Here is a 15,038-nt window from a genome sequence, read left to right as displayed (position 1 = left end):
CCTGAGCCGAAGCCGGACGCTTAGCCGACTAAGCCACCCAGGCGCCCCCTCTTCAATTTTTAAATGCTTATTTATTTTTGAGAGCGAGAGCGCGTGAGCAGGGGGGAGGGGCAGAGAAAGAGGGGGCTAGACCATCCCAAGAAGGCTCCACACTGTAAACGCAGAGTCCAATGCAGGGCTTGAACTCACGAACCATGAGATCATGACCCGAGCCAAAATCAAGAGTCAGATGCTTAACCAGCTGAGCCTTCTTCCTTCCGCTGGAAAGATGGTGGGATCTCCGCCGGAGCCAGGGCGCGTGCCCTGGCTGCCTTCAGGGCCGAGCTGCATACCCAGAGGGCGCCCCTCCCTCAGTGCCACTTCCCCTCCAAATTCTGCTAGCGTTTGTTCTTTCCCAGAACCCTCAGGACTTGGTTTTTTATGATTTGTCCAGAATGTTTCACTTGTCATCTCTGGATAGATCTTTCCTTCCTTCCTCTCTTTCTATTAATTAAGTAATTAATTTTTAAATTTACATCCAAGTTAGTGTGTAGTACAATAATGGTTTCAGGAGTAGATTCCAGTGATTCGTTCCCTGTGTATAACACCCAGTGCCCATCCCCCACTCAGCCCAGCGCCACCTGCAACCCTCCCAACAACCCTCCTCTGTAGTTAAGAGTCTCTTGTGTTTTGTCCCCTTCCTTCTTTTTATGTTCATCCGTTTTATATCTTAAATCCCACACATGAGTGAAGCCATAGGGTATCTGTCTTCCTCTGACCAATTCCGCTTAGCCCACTTCCCTCTAGCTCCACCCACGTAGTTGCAAATGGCAGGATTTCATTCTCTCTGATCGCCGAGTCATACTCCAGCATGTCTACACCACAGCCTCTCTATCCACTCATCCGTCGATGGACGTGTGGGCTCCCTCCATACCGTGGCTGTGGTCCACAGTGCTGCTATGCACATGGGGTGCACGCGCCGCTTCGAGTCAGCCTTCCTGTGTTCTTTGGATAAATACCTAGTAGTGCATTTGCTGGGTCGTAGTGTAATTTTCTAACTTTTTGAAGAGCCTCCATCCTGTTCTCCAGAGTGGCCACACCCGTTTGCATTCCCACCAGCAGTGCCAAAGAGATCCTCTTTCTCGGCATCGTCGCCGACCTCAGGGCGAGTGGGGCGCTGACCTCAGGGCAAGTGGGGCGCGACCTCAGGGCGAGTGGGGCGCTGACCTCAGGGTGAGTGGGTCGCGACCTCAGGGCGAGTGGGGCGCCCGCAGACATCCTGCCGCGGCACCTGGTGGGGACCCAGCTTTGCCCTTTGCGCCTCATCTCACAGAATGAGAAATGGGGCAGTGAGATGCTGCGAAGCAAGGCCTCAGCTCCCAGCATGAGCCTGGTACATGCCTGGCGGGAGGGGCTGCTCACATCTCCCCCCACCCCGACCATGGGCCTGGCTGGGGCCCGCTCTCTGCCCCAGGCACCCCTCCTCCTGGGTGACTCCCCCGCACATTCCTGCGGTAGGGGCAGCCTGCTCCCAGCTGGCATGGCTCGGCTCACAGACCTGAGTGGTGCCAGCCTCTGGCTGCCTTACTTCCGCTTGGGGACACCATGGCAAAGGAGGCTCAGGTTGGGTCATCACCCTGAAAAAGAGTCACTAGCGCAGGGCCCGTTGGCACCAGGGCCTTTCCCAGGGGTGTCCTGGGGCACAGCCCAGTATCCAGGGTCGAAAGGGTCTGATCCCGGCCTCATCCACGTGGGGTGGGGACAGTGGCCCAGCTGGGATCTGGGTCACCTGCATGAACATGCCTGGGGAGGGTGGGGTCACGTCCATCAGCACGTCCTGGCCCCTCTAGCCCAGAAGGTCTGAGTGGGAGCAGACATTAGCCAAAGCTGGTCCCAGGACCCACGTGCAAGGGGCCCTGGCCACCCCAAAGAAGAAGGCTGGCGGGGGGACAACCTGGCCCCTGTCACCATAGATGCCCCCTTCCAGGTCCTCAGTGCACTCGGGGAGTGGGGAAGACGCCCCCCACTTTCCTCAGGGTCAGTTCTGCCCTCGCGCCGGCTGGCCCTGCCCCAGTCTGTGGCCGGGGCTGGCTGCAGAGTGTCTGTGTTTGGGGCTGACTAAATGACCATGAATCCAAGACCCAAAACCTGTCCGGCTCCCCTGCCAGCTCTCACCAGAAGGGCCTGAAGTTGGGAATGTGGTCTGACTTCATTTTCTGTCACTTGAAGACCAGACGGTGGGTGGGGGTTGGGCGGGGGTGGGGCGGGTGAGGCAGCGAACGCGCTGATGCTTGCCTGCCCCCGAGCTCTGAGCCCATGACTCTGGCTGGCGGAAGGAGCTGGACATTACTCTGTCGAGGCACAGCCACCTCTACCTCTCACTGCGCTCTGGGAAGCTTGCGGTCCACTCAGACCCCAGACCTCCCCTGGTAGCAGGGTAGGGCGGGGGCGGGGGCAGCGTCTCTGTGGCCAGGCCCCGCTGCCCGGCCTGGACAGAACCTGAGTTTTCCTGCGCTAGCCAGGTGTGCCAGTGTCTGAGTAGGGCCCGGCGTGCGGTAGGCACTGAGCCAGTGTGCAGGGGTTTCGGAGTGATGGGCCCCCAGGTGGATGCTGTCACGGAGGACTCCGGGTTAGAGAGGGGGCCAGCCTGGACACCCTCCCTGTACTGCCCCCTGGGGCACGATGCAGGACAGAAAAGGAAGCATGCGGCAGGCTTGCAGAGGGGACAGAGCGCTGCTGGGGCCTGGTTCCGTGTCACAACCAGGGGCACTCCAGACCGGCGGGAACGGACTCGAAGCTGCAGGTCGAGCTCAGGCCTCTTTGGAAGCCCTAAGACAGCCCAGGTGCCTCTGTGGCCCCAACCTGGCCTTCCGGGGGGTGGGTCTGGGGGTGGAGATGGGAAGGGTGCGGATCCCAGGGCCCACGGTGGCCTCAGAGGCTCCCAGGTGCTGGGGGTTCCCTTGGTCCACGGGCCTGGGGAAGGGGCTGTGGGGGGCAGGGTGTGGAGCGGCCCACCTGGCCCCACCCCTCCAAGGGGGGTCCTCACTGCACTGCCCATTTTGTGGCCTGGGGGTCTGGTTTTCTCGCACACCTCTGGAGCCTGGTGGGGGAGGGGAGGGGAGGAGGCTCACGGGGGCCACTTCCCAGGACGCTCTCCGAGCACCCGGTGAGAGGGGCTGCTGCGGCAGGAATGCGCCCCCTCATTTCAGAGCCGGGGTGGGGCTGACACAAGCCTGGGCGGAGGCTGCGGCCGGGACGTCTGCGCTTCACCGCGCCCAGGGCAGCGCGGCCTCCCTTCCCGGGCCTCCCTGGGAGGGGCGGATGTAGTTTGGTCTACATTGGCTTGGTCTCCCGCAGGCCCCCACCCTACCCTGGGACAGTGCTCCACAGCCCACGCTGGCGGCGAGGCCCACCCCGAGCCCCACTCCAGAAATGCAGGGGGTGTCCCCCCAGAGCCCCACCCGAGGGCCTGGCAGGTAGGAAGGGCTGTTGTACCCACAAGACCCTGAGGCCTCTGTCTCGGGAGGGGGCTCCGAGTGGAAAGCAGGAGGGCAGGTGGGCCCCGGCCTTGTCCACCTGAGCCCTGGGTTTGCACAAAGCCCGGCAGGTGCCGGGAGCGGGAGGGTGGGGAGGAGAGAGCGGCCTCGCCCCAGGCTGGGGGCGTCTCTCACATCTGTCCCCAGCCCTGGTGCCAACATGCAGTGGCATCGGGCCAGCCTGGGCCCGAGGCGGCCCTGCCCTCACCGGTTGCCGCCCTGGGCTCTCACTGCGGGGGGCCAGGCTGACTCAGACTCAGCGGCCGCGGCAGGAGGGGCCCGGTTCCCGGAGCGGCGGGTGGGGTGGACGGGCTGGTCCTGAGAGCGGGGCTGGAGGCCACAGAGACGCCACCTGCAGCGGCCGGACAGGGGTCGCCCTGGGGCTCTGAGGCCTGTCCTGATCCATAAGGCCCTGCGCAGGCCCAGGGTGAGGCGGGAGTTGGGGGAAGAAGAGGAGTGTGGGGTGGGGGGTGTCAGGGGTGGGGGAGGCTGTTTACCTAAAATGGGGATATCAGAGCGGCTGCCCTCCACAGACCATGGCCTTGCAGACTGCTCTACCTCCCCCAGGGTCCCGCAGGACCCCCACCCACATCCTGCTCCTGCTTCTCAGCCTTGGTGAGTCATTGGGGTGGGCGGCTTCAGGGGGACGGGGAGCCAAGCAGCTGAGGGGCCTCAAGAAAGGCTGTACCCGTCCCACGCCTCCTCACTGGCTGTGGGCAGGGCCCCCCCCATCCTTGGCGGGTGCCCTGAGGTCAGGCAGCTGTTCCAAGTTCTGGCCAGGTGGCCTGAGTCCTGGCAGGTGCCCGGAGTTCCAGACGGGTGCCCAAGTTCTAGGTCGGTGCCCTGAGCCCTGGGGAGGCTGCGGCCGTGTCTCTGTCCCCAGCTCCGCTGCTGGAGTGCCACGCCCTGGGCAACAGCAGCCGAGCCAGGGGAGGGATGGGGGCTCAGGCCGCCCTGAGCGTGTCCCTGGAACGGGTGCTCATCGCCCTGAGAAGCGAGGTCTTAGGAGGAGGCTGTGGGAGGCCCGGGCTCCTTGGGGTGGTCAGGGGGTACAGAGGCCTAAGCCTGTGGGGTGTGCAGTGCTGGGGGGCAGCTCTGCCTCCTTCCTGAGCAGGGTGGGGGCCTGTGGCGGGCACACCAGGGATCCCGGGCTGTCCTTTCAAGCCCTGTGCTCCTCCCCTGCAGGGTGGGGGCTCCCTTCCGGGGTCCAGGCTGCAGACCCGAGACCGGTAAGTTCCCTCTGGGGACACCGGAAGGTGCCCGGCCTTGGGTAGGGGGTCGGGGGCCCCGGGCCGTGCAGGGCTCAGCCACAGCCGTGCTCTGTCCTCAGGGTGTCATGACCCCCTGGCTGCAACGCACCTCCCGGGACCCGTCTCGGCAGGGGCCCGAGCGGACGGCTGTCCTCCCGAGGGACCGGCGGGACACACAGAGTCAGTGGGACACCCTGCCCCGGGGGCTGCCGGGAGACCTGGGGTGGGGATAGCGTAGCGGGGTCACACCCGCCCTTACCGGCGGCTCTTTCTGGCCACTCTGCCTGCTCAGCTGCGACAGCTGCAGAGAATGGGCAGAATCACTCCTTTATGCTGATGTGTAAACCGAGGCCCGGAGGGGGTCACGCATTGCCCGGGGTCTCTGTGCGGCTTGGGAGGAAGAGGCTGACCGGCGAGGTCCAGCCCCCATCCCCTGCCTGCCCGCCCCCGCAGACAAGGCCTGCCCCCCCGCGCGCAGGGCCCCTGTGCTGGACGAAAACCTTGTCTTCTACGAGCCCTGGGAGCTGGCGGCCTGTGTGGACGGGGCCCTGCTGGCCGCTCACATGGGCCGGGTGAACACTCTGCCCTTCACCTACCAGCAGCTGGGTGTTTTCAAGCGCAAATTGGACGAGGTATTTCCTGACGGGCTCACGCCTGCCCACCCCACCCGAGCTTCCCCAGTCACCCAGTCACCCAGTCACCCAGTCACCTCCCCGGGCAGCTCTATCCACAGGGCTACCCCGAGTCCCTGGTCCGGGACCTCAGGTACTTCTTCCTCGAGCTCACCCCCGAGGACATCCACAAGTGGAACGTGACATCCCTGGAAACCGTGCAGTCTCTTCTTAAAGTCAGCAGTGGGCGCGAGATGGATGCTCAGGTGCGGGGAGGGGGCAGGTGGTGTGAGGCGTGCGAGCCCCGTGGGGGAGCGCCTCCTTGCTCCACGGCACCCGTGGCCTCCTTCCACAGGTGGCTGCCCTGATTGCCCGCTATGTGGCGGGAGGGGGGCAGCTGGACAAGGCCACCCTGGACGCGCTGGCAGCTTTCCATCCGACATACCTGTGCTTCCTCAGTCCTGAGCAGCTGGGCTCAGTGCCACACAGCGTCGTCTGGTGAGTCCCGGGGCCTGCCAGGTGTGGTGGGCGCGCTGTGCTCCGGGCTCACTGTGCAGGCCCCGGCTTCCTCCCTAGGGCGGCCAGGCCCCAGGACCTGGATGCATGCGGCCCGGTGCACATGGACATTCTCTACCCCAAGGCCCGAGATGCCTTCCAGAACATAAGCGGGTCTGCATACTTTGAGAGGATCAAGCCCTACCTGGGTGAGCCAGGGGGGACCCCCCAGGGGGGCGTGATGGCCAGGGCTCCCCACACGGGTGCTGTCAGTTCCTCCCTCGCTAGGCTGCTGCTGGTGTGACTGGTGGTCAGTGTGCCTCTGCCCTTACGCGTGTGCATAGATGGAGACCCTGAGTTCTGAGCCGCACCCCGACGCTCCCTGGGCCACCTCCAGCCTCTCCATGCACCCTGAGCATCAGACGATCACCAGGGGAACCTGGGGCCCACGAATTCCTTAGGAAAAGGGAATCTTGGTGAAGAAGAGGGTTTCCTGCAGCCTCCGGTCAGGGGATAGGACTGGGGGCTGTTGCGAAGTCTAACGCTTGGGGTCCTCTCCCCGCGGGCAGGTGGGGCCCCCACGGAAGACCTGCGGGCTCTCAGTCGTCATAACATAAGCATGGACGTGCCCACATTCAGAACGCTGCGGCCCAAGGCAGTGCAAGTAAGGCCACGGGGTGGGGCCACGGGGGGCGGGGCACAGAGGAGGGTCACTGGAGGGGTGGGGCCACAGAGGGGCGGGGCGCAGGGGAGGGGCACTGGGGGGGCGGGGCCACAGGGGCGGGGCACAGAAGAGGGCCACTGGGGGGCGGGGCCACGGGGGGCGGGGCACAGAAGAGGGCCACTGGGGGGGCGGGGCGCAGAGGCGAGACTCTGGAGGGGCGGGGCCACAGGGGGCGGGGCGCAGAGGAGGGCGCTGGAGGGTCGGGGTCAGGGAGGGAATGCCTTTGCACCAGGGCGAGCTCCAAAGCGTGGAGCCGCCAACGCAGGGTCTCTGCGCCTGGCAAGGGAAGCGTGGCGGGCGGGGTTGGGGCGGAGCAGAGCCCGGCAGCCTTGTGGGGGCAAGGCAGGGCGACCCTGACGGCCCCTGACGGCCCCTGACGGCCCTCTGGGGGCTCTGGCAGCCGCTGACCGTTGCCGAGGTGCAAAACCTTCTGGGTCCAAACCTGGTGGGCCTGAAGGCGGCGCAGGAGAGCAGCCCGGTGCGGGATTGGATCTTACGGCAGCGGCAGGATGACCTGGACAGTCTGGGCCTGGGGCTCCAGGGTGGCATCCCCAACGGCTACCTGGTCGTGGACCTCAGCTTCCGAGGTGGGCCAGGGTGGCCGGCTGGGTGGGGCCGGAGTGGAGCGGCGTGGGGCGTCTGAGTCACTTTCTCTGCACAGAGGCCCTCTCAGGGGGCGCCCGCCTGCTGGGACCCGGACCTGTGCTCTCTGCGGTCCCAACTCTGCTGTGGGCTTTGGTCCCCAACTGAACCCGCTGCTCTGGGTGCCGGACCTGCCCTGCTGTGAGGCCCCACCTGGCCAGAGCGGCCGGGTGCTCCGTCGCCTCCCCCAAGGGGACTGGGGTTCAATAAAAGGACGCTTTCCTTTCCTGCAGAGGCGCCCGTGGTGTTTAGAGCTCAGAGGACGGGTGGGAAGGCCCTGACCTGGTGGATGTGGTTCCCAAGTTGTAGCCCCTCCTACTTGCAGTTGGAGGAGGGGGTCCAGGAGAGTTAGTCCAGGCGGGCAGCACTTCCTACCACTGCTTCCCGTCCCAGGGTCTCCCCTCCCCATCCAGGCCAACGCTCAGGGTGCCATCTGGTGACGCAGCCAGAAGTCCTGTTTTCTGCTGAGAGGGCATCTGCCCCAGTTCGGCTCAGAACAAAGGGACACAGGCAGGAAGATCACCTTGTCTTTTATTCGATTCCCTCAGTGACGCCCCTCCCCAGCAGCATCCCAAGGGAGACCAGAGGTCTGGAGCAGCACCAACGGTTCGGGGCTGGCCTCGGGGTGGGCCCAGGTCCTCATTCCAGCTCTGTGTCCTGGGAGCTGGGTGTGGGCGGGAACCAGGGCCTGTGGGGGGACCCTGGGTGTGGGGGGGGACCATGGCCGCCTCCACCTACCAGCCCCGGTTTCCCTGCACGTGGTGCTGGGGCAGCGCCGTCCTCGGAGGCCGTAGTGCGGGAGCCCCAGTCCTGGCTGGGCCCTGGGGTGTGCCAGTACAGCAGCCACAGGACGCCAGAGGGCAGGGCCACAGCGAGAGGCAGGTACCCCAGGTGGGGTGGCGGGCTGCCTGTAGGCAGAACATGGAGAGAGCACCCATCAGTCCCAGCTGGGAGCCGCCCCTGGGCCGTCCCGCCGCCTCCCAGGCCTGGGCACCCCCTCAAGGCTCCCAGCACCCCTGCGGCTAGGGAAGGCCAGCGGGGGAGCCCATGTAGCTGCTCTCCTGGGCCCTGACAGGGATCGCATGGCTTATCCCACCCCTACTTCCTGGCCCTCAGCAGGTTTGGGGTTTTTCCCCCCAGTAACTCAGCAGCCAACGAAGGCCACTGTCCCCCAGATGCCACCCAGGGGAACAAACAGCGGTCAACTGAGTGTGAGGTTCAGGGTCCACAGAGGCGCTGGGCAGACAGGGCCAGGCAGACAGGGAAGGCCCACCAGAGAGGAGAGCAGGTTTGGAGCATACCGGAGGTGGGGGCGTCGATCCCGGGATGGCCTGGCGTGGGGGCTGGGTAGGGCCTCCAGGGTGTAGTGTGGGGAGTTGCAGTGGGGGAGCGGCCTGGGCCGCTGAGGCCTGCGGGGTCTGTGTCCAGGCCCAGCTCGCCCAGGGCCGACCTGTTCAGGCTGCGCAGCCAAGAGCTGATGGTCGGGTGGCTCCGCGCCTTCTGCAGGTCCCCCACATTCTGGCCCAGCAGTGTCGTCACGTTGCCGACACTCAGGCTCTGCGAGGGAAGGGAGGGGTCGTGGGGGGAGGGCCGGAGGGTCCCACAGCGGCCGGCTGTGTGGTCAAGGGCAGAGCTGGCCGGGCAGTGCTTGAGTAGGAGTGAGCACAGGGGTGAGGCCTGGCGGCAGTGACCTGGGGTTCACGTGGTCTGCCTCCCTCTGACTTTGGGGCGCTTGGGGCTCCCCTGGTCTGGCAGCCCCCAGGGCCCACCTGCAGCACACGGGGGTTCAGGTTGGTGAAGGTGTCGATGTCCATGGAGACGTTTGCCTGGGCCAGATGTCGCAGCTCCTCCACAGGGGCACCACCTGCTGGCCGGGCAGTGGTGAGGGGAGAGGGGCAAGGGGCTTCTGGGGACCAGCGCTGGCATGCGGGGCAGGGTCTCACCGAGGTAAGGACGCATGAAGCGGTAATAGGCAGCCGTGGTCCTGGTGCCACCAAAGGCCTCGCGGGCCTTGGCGTAGAGCACGTCTTTCTGGCTCTGAGGGCAGGAGGAGATGTCCAGGGCCCCGGCCAGCCTGGGGGGAGGTGGCGGGGAGGAGGCTGCCGGGCAGGCTGGGAGCCCCTCTCGCTCCTGGCCGCTCCTGTCCACGCCCTTCCTCTTGCCCTCCGTGCCATGCCCAACACCGTCCCTCCCCAGCGTCACAGCTGCCGCACCACAGAACGTGGCCTTGTTCGGGAACGGGGGATTTGCCGTGTGTGATGTGTGCTACTTAAGGTGACACCATGCTGAATTAACATGGCCCTGAGTCTAACATGCGGAGGCGAGACGAAGGCAATCTGTACACAGACACAGGGCGCCGGGCCGCGTGGCCACGGAGGCCGAGGCCAGGGCGAGGCGTCCGGCAGCAGGAGGAGCAGGACGGAGTGTCCCCTGCAGGCCTCGGAGGCAGCTGGCCCTGTGACCCCTGATCTCAGAGTGAGAGCACGGTTTCTCTGGCCTTAACTACCGGGTAGATGGCACTGTGTTGTGCAGCTGCAGAAAACTAACAGCCTTAGGTGGCCTGGCCGAGCCCCCGCTTCCTTGGCTGAGGGGGGTTCGGGAGGTCACTGGGCCAGCTCACCGGAACTCCGAGGGCCTGATGGCCTGGATCTGCCCGGCACTCATCCAGCAGAGGCGGGCGCCCCCGACGGCCACGAGCAGGGCGCCGGTGAGGGTGCCGTTGTGGTCCAGGTACTTCTGCAGCACAGCCTGGAGGCAGCGCCCGGGTCAGCGGGGCCAGGGCGGGCGCCCCCACCCCCACGGCCCCGCACGGCCCTCACCTCAGTCTGGTTGTCCAGGGCCACGTCGGAGGCCAACAGGGCCACAACCGTGTCGCTGGACGTGATGTTCCACTGGCCGATCTCAGAACGGGAGTAGAGGTAGACCAGCGAGGTGATGAGCCGCAGCTGCTCCTCGGGGACCCCGTGCGGGTACACCTGGGGCGGGCGGGCGGGGGTCAGGCCTCGCTGCCCAGCGCCCGCCCACCTCCCCCCCGCAGCCGGTCCACGGCGCACCCGAGCCAGCTTGGCCTTGACGACGCGCTGGCACTCGGCTGGCAGCGGGTGCTGCAGCAGAGGGTCCAGGTTGGCTTTGAGCACCCGGCTGCCCAGGCAGGACTCGAGCTGCACGCAGTCATAGTGCACCAGAAAGAGGTCGTCATGTAGTGTGGCTGCTGTGATGTCCCCACGAACGCAGGGTCTCCCTGTGGCGGGTGGTGGGTTGGGGGTTTTGAGATGACCTATGCTGACCGGGGGCCCCACCCACTCCTAAACTTGATCCACCCTTGACTTTCCCCAGACTTGACCTCTCTAGCTTAGAAAACTTGGCCCATACCAGACTGAACTTGACCTCGACTCCCAACCCAGGCCTGACCTTACAGTGCAGCTCCACTGGACTCTAACCACCCCTGCCCCCAACCCCCCCATGCAGACCCCTAGGCCACGCCCATGCCAGCACGCCACATGGTGGGTGCTCCCACCCTAGGATTAGGAGCCCAGAGCAGGCGGAGACCCAGCATCCTCAGGCCACAGTGGCCACACTGACCTGTGCCCCGCTTGGGCCTAGAGGACACCGACTCGGCCTTGGCCTTGAGAAAGCCAGTGACGAAGCGCCTAGCATCCCGCTGGCTGAGCCTCCCAGCTCGGTACGTGGCCACCATGCTGCCGAAGAAGTCCAGGCCCACGGCCTGGCAGAGCAGGCATGCAGACTCTGCGCCCTGGCGAGGGGCTGCCAGGGGCCTCCTGGCTCCTCCTCCCGCCCCCCAGACAGAAACCCTGGGGCAGAGAGTGGCTGGGAACGCCGGTGCGGCCTCGGAGTGGCTGGTGGAAGGTCGGCTGGGCGCCCCTCCCCCTGCCCACAGCCAGCTGGACAGCCCCTCACTCCAGAGCACCTACCTGCTGTACCTGCAGCCACAGGCTGGGGCTGATGTAGGTGGCCAGGGGTCCCAGAGCCCGCAGCCCCTCTAGGTTCCAGGAGCCAGGAGGCCTGGTGTGTGGTTAGGGGCACTGTGTCAGGGTGGGGAACATATCCCCGGTGCCCGGAGGCTGCCCACCCCTCCTCGAGCACACACTTTCCAGGGACTGCCCTGCAGGGGACGCCCTGCTCAGCAGGGACTCTCCCACCCCAGGTGTGGGGGCAGGGGACCGTGGGGTTCAGAGGATGGGGGCAGCACCCCTAAGCCTGTGCGCCACGGGCTGTGGGGTCAGTAGGGCTGCGAGCTGTGGTGAGAGGTCAAAGGTCAGCAGAGTGGTACACATTGGTGGTCTCCTCTGGACGGGGGAGTCCTGGGCAGAGAGTCTCGGCCCTGCCTACCCAAGCGCAGTCCCCCCGCCGGCCAGCAGCGTGTTGAGGGCGGCTTGCTGGGGGTCGGTCAGCCAGCGGCAGCGCTGCAGATTCTGCAGCACACAGGGGTCCGCGGCCACGATGCTGGACGCGTCCATGTCGCACACCAGGACCCCGAGGAGCAGAAGGTCAGAGGCACTGAGCCGCAAGCGGGGCCCTCCCTGTGGGACAGCAGGTCAGCGTGAGCCCGGCCTCACTGCCCATCCACCCGTCCCGCAGGGGCCCCCGGCCGTGCCTACCAGGCAGTCCAAGGCCACACGCTGCAGGGCGGCCCTCTGGTCAGGCAGGTTGGCCAGCAGCTCCGTGTCCCCCTGGACGGCGCGGTGGGTGAAGGCCCGGCAGTCGGCTTCCTTCACCTGCGTCAGGCTGTGGGCGGGTTGGGGGGCTGTTGGGAGGGTGGGGACCAGGCACCAATCCTCTGGGGTAGCCCGGATGTCCCTGGGGCTCTGGGGTCCCCAGAACTCCAAAGGAGGCACGCTCAGCCTGTGCTGCCCAGGTGTCAGGCTGGGAGTGGGCACTCACTTGTAGAAAAGCAGCAGGTCCGGGGGGTGGAGTTCAAAGTCGTCCTGGAGGCCGTGCAGCGCAGCCAGGTTGGCCAGGCAGCTGAGCTGGGCAGGGCGGTGGCGTGTCACTTGCTCGCCCAGGCTGGGGCTCCCCCAGCCCCTTCTACCTGCCACGTTAGCCTCCCCCTCGGTGTGGCCCCCTTCCCCGCCTGCTGGACTCTGTCACCTGGACATCCCATCGTCTTCCTGTGTCACCCAGTCTTGGGATGCGTCAAGTCCAGCCCGAGAGTCCTCCCCAGCCCTGCCCCCCCCCCCCGCACTAGAGTGACTCAGAGTCGTTTATCCCAAGGCCACCTGCCTGCACTTCTGGTGTTGCTTGACTCACTTTGGGGTTGATCTAGGTTTATTACTAATTTCATGTTAATTTTGTAAAGAGACAACATGGTAGCTCTTCCTTCTGTTTCCTTAAACTCAGGGACAGGCAATGCTTGGGTCAGCTGTGGGTCGAGGTGGGCTCAGGAGGCAGGGGACAGGCCAGCAGGCTGGCGGATCCGCCCAGGGCCCGGAGGACCCGTCCTAATGGGGGGACACCGTGTGACAGATGGAAGAGGCAGTGGCCTGTGCAGGCCTGGTGGACAAGCCTTCGCCTAAAAACCAAGAACAGAAGGCAGGGGATCTGCAGGTAATTGGCGAAGTCCTAGAAATGATCGAAAGTGGGCAGCAGAGAACCGCTCAGGGGAGGGAAAACCCAGCCTCCGAGAGCTGGCGGCGCCTCCCGCGTGGCCCCCACATCTGGTGACTCGCCCTCACCCGGCCTCGCGGTCCCCCTGCTGGCCCGTGTCCCGTGCTGGGGACGTCCTTCCTCCCTGCCCCTGCTGTCAGCGCCCTGGCCTGCTCCCATCAGCCACAGCCATTCACCTGCCAGGCTTTGAGGAAGACCCGGTGAGTGGCCATCGCCCTGATGAGTGCCGAGAGCTGGTCCCGGGGCAGCTGGCCAGCCGGCTGGCACCAGAAGCTGTGCAGTAGGGAGCCATCGGCACTGGGCAGAAAGGAGGTGGGTAGTGAGGGGCGGGTAGCCCCATTGCAGTGTATAGGATGGAGGTCAGCGCCCCAACCCCCAGGGGGTGAGACGCAGGAAGGGTGGGCAGTGGTGCCTCCGTGCAGGCGTGACCGCTGCTCCCCCCGGCACACGCTCACGGACACGTGGTTGGCCCCCGGCTCCAAGCTGTGCGCAGGGCTTCGGTATGGCCCCGGCCTGGACTCTGGGTCTGTGCTCCCGCCTGAGGCCCCGTCCCAGGAGGCTCTGAGCACCAGCAGGCTCCTTGGCCCCAGCAGCGGCTGGGTGTTTGGAGCAGAGGTGCCCCGGGCATCTGCAGTGTCACCACGGCCAGGCTGCTTCCTGGCTAGTGCTCTGCGTGCTGTGTGTCTAATAAAACCAGTGCATGGGGAGGGCATCTTGTGGACTTCAGTCTGATCGGCAGACTGATTGGTCAGACGGATGGTCCATGAGAGGCCTCTGACTCCCAGGAAAGGGAAGGATGGCTGAGCTCACGCACGAGACCTCTGAACAGTGCTTGCAAATTACTGAGTCTGTGTTTGGGGCCTGAGAGAGCAGCCAGGCCTTGGGGCAGAGGAAGAAAGCTAACAGGACTCAGACCAGGAGAGCAGCATAAGGGCCGGGCTTCAGGGGCCACCCCAGCGGCAACAGCCTGGGGGACCCGCTCCTGGCCACATGGGTGGGACTCTGAGGCAGGACACTGGACGATCTGGGTCACCTTGGGGCAAGGTCAGTGGGCGGCTCAGCCACTCCTGGGCCCTCAGGTGCAGCCCCTGGAGAGGCACCTCCCTCCTCAAATCCAGCCCCCCCCCCGCCACGCCTGCCAGGGAATCAGGGGCAGGACATGACCTGTAGGTTGGAAGTGCAGGAAGGGCTGGCACTCACCTGGCCCACAGGTCAGCCCTGCTGGCACCCAGCCCTTCCTGGGAGAAGCCCTGGGCCTGAGGACAGGAGCAGTGGGCAGTGAGCCACGTGAGGAGGGCGAGGCCTGGGCTCACCTGGGCACCTGGAACAGAACAGGCCATGAGCAGCTGATGGCCCCCAGCATGGCCGGGCCTGCCTGGCGGGGGCACCCCTCAAGGGTCTGCCCAGGGCTCCCTGTGCCCCTATGCCCACAGAAGGTCCTGCCACCTGAGGGGGGCCTGGCCGTGGGAACCGCCCCCGCGGGTCCACGGTGCCCCTTTGTGAGGGTGGCAGTCTCACCTGTTCTTGGGCCCATGGCTGTGCAGGAAGGCGTGGGGTCACGGGCGGTGGGTCCGGGACAAGCTGGGGAGGAGAGAGGAGGGAAGAGGCCCACCCATCGCCACCCTGTCCTCGGCACGGGCAGAGGGGCGGTGCGGTCCGGGTTCACGCAGGGAAGCTGCGTCTCTGTGTCTTTGGGAAGGGTAACAACCCCATAAACAATACTTCCGTGGAGCCAAAGGGAGCGGTGGGGGGGGGGGCGGGCCCAGCCCTGGGCCTTCCTTATCGCAGGTCGGGGCTCATGGGGCCTGCGGGCCTTGGTGTCTCCAGTAAACAGACATCGCGACAGCCACAGGGCGGGGTGGTCCCAGTAAGTCCCTGCCCCCAGCTGGCGGCTGAGGCTCCGGGGGTTCCCCGACCTGTTCCCGTACCCGGGCGACCTAGAAAGCTCTCTTCTCCAGGACCCAGCCAGAGACCTTGCCTCCAGCCACGACCCCCCACCAATGCCGCCAGGCAGCCCTGCCCCGCCTGCAGATGGAGGCCCTGACTGAGGGTGTCTGGCGCTTCTGGGATTTTAGATTCCGCCGGGCCCAGGGGGCTTCTGTCCTATGCAGGGAGCAAAGCTGGAGCTGGGAGGGGCCCAGCTCCCCACCCAGAGCCACACAGAGGGACTCACAGC

General features: G+C 65.8%; 2 protein-coding genes across 2 annotated transcripts; one reads left to right on the top strand and one right to left on the bottom strand.

Annotated features, from left to right (window-relative positions):
- Positions 1-3,868: 3,868 nt before the first annotated feature.
- Positions 3,869-7,469, top strand: LOC120241558 (mesothelin-like). Its single transcript, XM_039246778.1, has 11 exons — positions 3,869-3,942; positions 4,049-4,130; positions 4,701-4,744; positions 4,846-4,945; positions 5,219-5,397; positions 5,487-5,642; positions 5,732-5,874; positions 5,953-6,080; positions 6,441-6,535; positions 6,996-7,182; positions 7,257-7,469. The coding sequence occupies exons 2-11, from the start codon at positions 4,052-4,054 to the stop codon at positions 7,343-7,345; spliced, it is 1,200 nt and encodes a 399-aa protein (XP_039102709.1). The 5' UTR covers positions 3,869-3,942; positions 4,049-4,051; the 3' UTR covers positions 7,346-7,469.
- Positions 7,470-7,751: 282 nt separating this feature from the next.
- LOC120241557 (mesothelin-like protein) lies at positions 7,752-14,529 on the bottom strand. The gene is made up of 15 exons (XM_039246777.1): positions 14,381-14,529; positions 14,063-14,183; positions 13,039-13,159; positions 12,140-12,225; positions 11,857-11,983; positions 11,588-11,778; positions 11,170-11,260; positions 10,820-10,961; positions 10,291-10,478; positions 10,057-10,212; positions 9,858-9,985; positions 9,181-9,311; positions 9,007-9,101; positions 8,539-8,794; positions 7,752-8,145 (listed from the first exon to the last, which is right to left on the bottom strand). The coding sequence occupies exons 1-15, from the start codon at positions 14,394-14,396 to the stop codon at positions 7,877-7,879; spliced, it is 2,118 nt and encodes a 705-aa protein (XP_039102708.1). The 5' UTR covers positions 14,397-14,529; the 3' UTR covers positions 7,752-7,876.
- Between the last annotated feature and the right edge of the window lie 509 nt (positions 14,530-15,038).

The sequence above is a fragment of the Hyaena hyaena genome, unplaced genomic scaffold, assembly GCF_003009895.1.
Source record: "Hyaena hyaena isolate Hyena2069 unplaced genomic scaffold, ASM300989v1 scaffold_285, whole genome shotgun sequence".
NCBI classification, from domain to species: Eukaryota; Metazoa; Chordata; class Mammalia; order Carnivora; family Hyaenidae; genus Hyaena; species Hyaena hyaena.
The sequence above is the reverse complement of the archived record's forward strand: the minus strand, read 5'-3'. Positions and strand labels throughout refer to the sequence as shown.

Coding starts and splice junctions, on each gene's coding strand:
- LOC120241558 (XM_039246778.1), top strand. CDS start 4,052: ATGGCCTTGCAGACTGCTCTACCTCCCCCAGGGTCCCGCAGGACCCCC. Junction 4,946..5,218: donor GGACCGGCGGGACACACAGA/GTCAGTGGGACA, acceptor CCGCCCCCGCAG/ACAAGGCCTGCCCCCCCGCG. Junction 6,536..6,995: donor TGCGGCCCAAGGCAGTGCAA/GTAAGGCCACGG, acceptor GGGCTCTGGCAG/CCGCTGACCGTTGCCGAGGT.
- LOC120241557 (XM_039246777.1), bottom strand. Junction 9,986..10,056: donor CCCTGGACAACCAGACTGAG/GTGAGGGCCGTG, acceptor CGCTGCCTCCAG/GCTGTGCTGCAGAAGTACCT. Junction 9,312..9,857: donor ATCAGGCCCTCGGAGTTCCG/GTGAGCTGGCCC, acceptor ACCTCCCCCCAG/GCTGGCCGGGGCCCTGGACA.